Source organism: Azolla caroliniana, unplaced genomic scaffold (genome assembly GCF_043228905.1).
Source record: "Azolla caroliniana isolate FFs.n. ecotype wild unplaced genomic scaffold, voAzoCaro1.0.p SCAF_1, whole genome shotgun sequence".
NCBI lineage: Eukaryota > Viridiplantae > Streptophyta > Polypodiopsida > Salviniales > Salviniaceae > Azolla > Azolla caroliniana.
Genome location: NW_028230436.1, coordinates 29,231,008 through 29,235,803, shown reverse-complemented (window position 1 = coordinate 29,235,803; position 4,796 = coordinate 29,231,008). Strand labels below are relative to the sequence as shown.

Here is a 4,796-nt window from a genome sequence, read left to right as displayed (position 1 = left end):
TTTTTGTAGTTTTCATTGTGAGGTTTTAACATTAAAGTATCTTGGTGAAGAACCATAATGTTGTCAAAGATGCTGGAAAAGTCTTGTTTGGATGTAATTTACAATTTAGTAATCTAAATTCTTTATTGGACATACAGTCATTAGATTTCTCTGATATGCAACTTTGTCTGTATTCAATACTATAATGTGTTTGGCATTGCTTTATGCAAGGCAAAAGAGAGTTTGTTGTGATAGAAATAGGAATGAAAAATCTTGTCCATTTTTTTCTCATTATAAAAGAATTGGGTGTTGTTTGTTTCCCAAGGTTGTAGCTATGATGATTCAATGTGTATTTAATGCTAGCTATGGATTTGTAGGTAATCGGTAGCCTGTAAATGAATACTCTTTAAGCTTTCTGAAACATCATAGTGTCTTCCTGATCAGTGTGAAGCTTCTTTTAGCATTACTATATCTACATTCTTCATGCAAATGGTAACCTCGTTCAGATCTATCTCATCAATTATATACTCATCTTCATGTAAATGGGTAATCCATGCAAGCTCTGCCTCATCAGTTATGTACATGATGTTTATCATGCTATGTGGCTTAGCATTACAGTAGGTTTTTACTTTTAATCACATTCTACTCCATGTTTAACATATTCTGCACCCCTGTTTCGTCATAGGTTTTGAAGCATTCACAAATGGGAATTCAACATACACTTATTAAATACCATGAAGTCCTCATTAAGACCGCCTTATTTGGTAATTTCAACATTAGGCCAATGGTTGAGAACACATCTCACTGACGTGTAAAACGTCGTGGCAGTGCATCAGTTGGCACTGTTGCAATCATGTCATATGCATAGAAATCATTTGCTGTGAGATGTTATGATGGCCTATCACTGAAAAGAAAATTGGGACGTCACAAATATTATATACATTTTAGCACAAGTGTGAAAGTTATTCATCTCCATCTTGATACCCTCATGATACCATAATAACTCTGAGCATGGCCAGTTGTTTAGTGAAAGGGAGATGTTCATCTTTGACCAAAATCATCTCCATAGCCATGGGAAGATGGGCAAGAGTTCTGGACTCTTTTATCTGATGCCCAGCTCCAACGCATTGGATGAGGCGAATGTTATTGATATCTCCATCTAGATACTCATGAACCCAGAATAACTCTGAGCATGCCCAGTTGTTTGGTGAAAGGGAGATGTTCATCTTTGACCAAAAACATCTCCACGGCCATGGGAAATGGGCAAGAGTTCTGGACTCTTTTGTCAGAGATAGATGTAATCAACAAATGAGAAGCCTTTGACCACCCATAGTTGTCTAGATTATCAGTGCTCAGTTTCTAATTGACCTTATCTTTAACCATAATTTGACCCCCTAATGCATGGTTAAGAGATTGTAATATACACTGATCTATACCGCACCAAATTAGACCTTCCCAAAATGAGCCTTGCAGACTTTAGCATGAACTTTTGTCTCCTCCCATAGCCCTCATGCATATTTGCTATACATTCAGATTTCATTGGATACAGTACATTCAAAGTTCTGAAATCTCAACATTTCTTCAAAACAATGTATTCAATTATTGAAATGATACAATATTCATATAGAAACTACAGTCGTGAAATCTCTTTGTCTTCACAAAATGTGTTACGCACTATCAAAATGCTTACAAACTGCTTCTCCCGTCCCGAGCCAGACATGTGATTGCTGCCAAGCACCAAGTTTTGCCCCAAAACCACCATGTGGAGAATAAAGGTGATCAATGGGTTCATTCCTTTCCATTTGTCGTTGAGATGCATTAATCTTTCGAACTGCGGCAACGAAGTCTGATGCAGTGTCTCCCCTACCCATATCAGAGTTGTATATCACACTCGGAAGGAAGTCTTCAAACGATCGGGATCCATTTTCAGAAAGCTCAGGTCCAGATAAGGCCGGAAAATCGATTGTTGTTAGGTTTGGAAGCCTACTCTGTAACTGCCCAATTGACCTAATGTCATCTTGAAGCTACAAGAATGACAAACAGAAGCAAAGAAACTTATGATATATTTATACTCCTGTATAATACTTCTTTTCTGCGGAAAAAAACATCCTTCCATTAGTTAGAGAGCAAAAACCTGCCAAAGGGCTTCAACATCCCTTGGTCGAAACAAAGCACAAAGGATTGGATACCTCACACAATGAAATCGTACAAAGAAGGCCATCATTATCTTGACGGTCAGGAAGAAATCCCCAAGCAGCAGACAGTGATGCTATTCCACCATGTTCTATGATATATGACCATCTTTTTGAGAAGAAAAGCATTTATTTTTTGCATTGGCAAGAAAATAACAAATGCTTTTCTTCTCAATAAGATGGTTACATTTACTAGAGTTTTGCAGTTGGCCTTTCAATAATTCACATTCAGGAGAAAAGCCTTCATTTGCAAATGGTTTTCTTCTGAATAGAATGCCTTATTGTAATTCACGTTCAACACAGCACTGTGTAGGGCAAAGTGTAGTTATCTCTTTATAAAGGAAGCTGCTGCAAAACTTAATCTACACGTCTACACCATAGCCTTCTGCACAGCCAAAAACTGTCCACTAACTAATGAACCTACCTCCTGTTTCCTTCATTAGCACCCAATTACTTATGCATATATGTCCATAAAAAATTCATATATAGCACGGTATAACAGAGATATAGGGTTAGCTAACCCTTCAAGCACTTCCAAACCCTAAAATATATGTCCAATTCATAGATAAAGGTCATCCAATATATAATGGACTTACTCTAGCCTTCTTTAACTCCTAATTACTTTGCTATGCATAAATGTTTATTGTTCGTGGAAATCTCACACATAACACGAGCTTCTGTGGGGTAATAGTCAAGCACAGAAGAATCTTCCAACCTCAAAATACGTCAGCATCTCAATTGTGAGGCTCAGTTCCCCACCGTTTGCTTGTAAAACATCTGCCAAACTTTGGATGGCAATCCCCGGGAACTTCTGTGCAAGAAGTGCCACAGGATCAATGACATCTCGTTCTCTTACCATCTCAGGCCTAAAACCGCTTGTAGCTTCTTCCATATATCGTTGCTCCAAAGACCTGAATCCACATCAACAAAGAATATCTACAGCTTCGGCATATAATCTATACTGAAAAAAACTTGGCTTTGTTGTTCCTAAATGACCATATGCTTCTGGACCTGTCATCTCTAGTGCTGGTCACAGTCCCAAAATCTGGAATGATATCATCGGGAAGATGATCCCTCCAATAGCGTGTGAAGTCATCATCATCTGAGGCACCCAAACTCAAGGAAATAGATTGATTTACTACTCTTCCTGAAGGTTCCACATTTCTGGATGGCCTAAGAGCTGAAGGAATAAATTCTGCTGCATTGGGGTTGAGTGCCATTCTTGTTGTTCCAGATGCTACTTTGTATGTGATTGTGTCCAATGAATGACATATAAGATTGGAGATTTCCTGAAAAACTTCAAATTTTTATTATATTCACACTCATTTTATATGCTAATGGTAAAGTATTGAGAGATAAATAGAATTCTTGTCCTCATAGGTCAAATAAGATAGCGAAGATGTAATATTGTAAAGCACAAGCTGAAAGCATTCACTTCAAAGTCCCCCCCCAAGTTCTGCTTATAGACTCGAGACTGGAGAGCCTACCTTGTTATGTTACAATTCTTTAGTGTTTAAAGATTTCCAATTTGACGCCATGAGATTGTGGGTCCAAGACTCGAGCAATGAGTCTGATATTGTGTTGCATTAAAATTCAACACAAAATAATGCAATGCACAATAACTAGTTTTACAAATTCACTACCCATAACCCAAGGGTAGATGATCATACAATTGCATGAATGGATTCACACTTCAGACAAATATGCATTCAATCTCAACAAAATCCAAATATTGTACAAAAGACATAAATGAGAAGACAGTTTAGCGATATATACAGTAAATGCACGAAGATTACCTTTTTTCATGTGAAAATCAATTCCTTCAGAAAAAAACATTTGTACACATTTGGCAAAAATCTTGATTTGATGTGGAAACTGAGTAAATGTTTATTTTATCATGAAAAACCAAGTAGTTTTGTCCATTAATATGATATAAAGTAGTAGTATTACGTACAGCATGTTACTCATTAGTTTCCTCGTCAGGAAAACATATATAATTTCTGCGAGCTTTATAGTGCATAAATCTAGTTGAAGCTATAATCTATGCCAATATTGTGCCCTTTTGTTTGATATGATGGAAGCCAACGCCAAAATGTCCACGAAATATCTCCGGAAAAACAAAACAGTTTTTGTTTTACAAAAGAAGACAGAAAGAAGAAACAATATGACCCCGATATATGATATGAATGGATTAAAAAATACTTTATTTTCCATGACAATATCGAATGGTATCACACAACTTCCAACCCGTGGAATCAAGCTCCAACTAACAAAAATAGATAGATAGGCAGACATTATGCGCATACATTTCAACTGTTTTGTGGTATTTATCCGTATTAAAAAAAAACCAAAAAAAATAGGGGACATCAAATCATAAGCATATATATGTACATGTTCCAGAGAGGATCTTACATCAACTTGTTGCAGAGGCTTTTCTTGTTGAGACTAAAGCTATGGGGTTTCTTAGAAAGGAATTTGAAACCGAGAAATGACCAATCAGTGAAATGAGAGGGAGAGGGAGAGAGAGAAACCTGTTTTGTGGGTGCAGAAGAGACGATGCCCTTCGGTCAGACTATTAAAGCCGGAGAAGATGAAGATGAAGATGGAGAAGGAGATGGAGATAGA

General features: G+C 37.1%; 1 protein-coding gene across 3 annotated transcripts; it reads right to left on the bottom strand.

Moving 5' to 3' along the window:
- Positions 1-1,555: 1,555 nt before the first annotated feature.
- LOC147869521 (polyadenylate-binding protein-interacting protein 7-like) lies at positions 1,556-4,796 on the bottom strand. 3 transcript variants are annotated; one of them, XM_087330412.1, is made up of 4 exons: positions 4,703-4,796; positions 3,183-3,460; positions 2,887-3,082; positions 1,556-2,003 (listed from the first exon to the last, which is right to left on the bottom strand). In XM_087330412.1, the coding sequence occupies exons 2-4, from the start codon at positions 3,389-3,391 to the stop codon at positions 1,647-1,649; spliced, it is 762 nt and encodes a 253-aa protein (XP_087186538.1). In that variant the 5' UTR covers positions 3,392-3,460; positions 4,703-4,796; the 3' UTR covers positions 1,556-1,646. The 3 variants fall into 3 exon arrangements, with proteins under 3 accessions (XP_087186538.1, XP_087186544.1, XP_087186531.1); XM_087330418.1 differs by lacking the exon at positions 4,703-4,796 and adding an exon at positions 4,584-4,687; XM_087330405.1 differs by lacking the exon at positions 4,703-4,796 and having other exon boundaries at positions 3,183-3,559.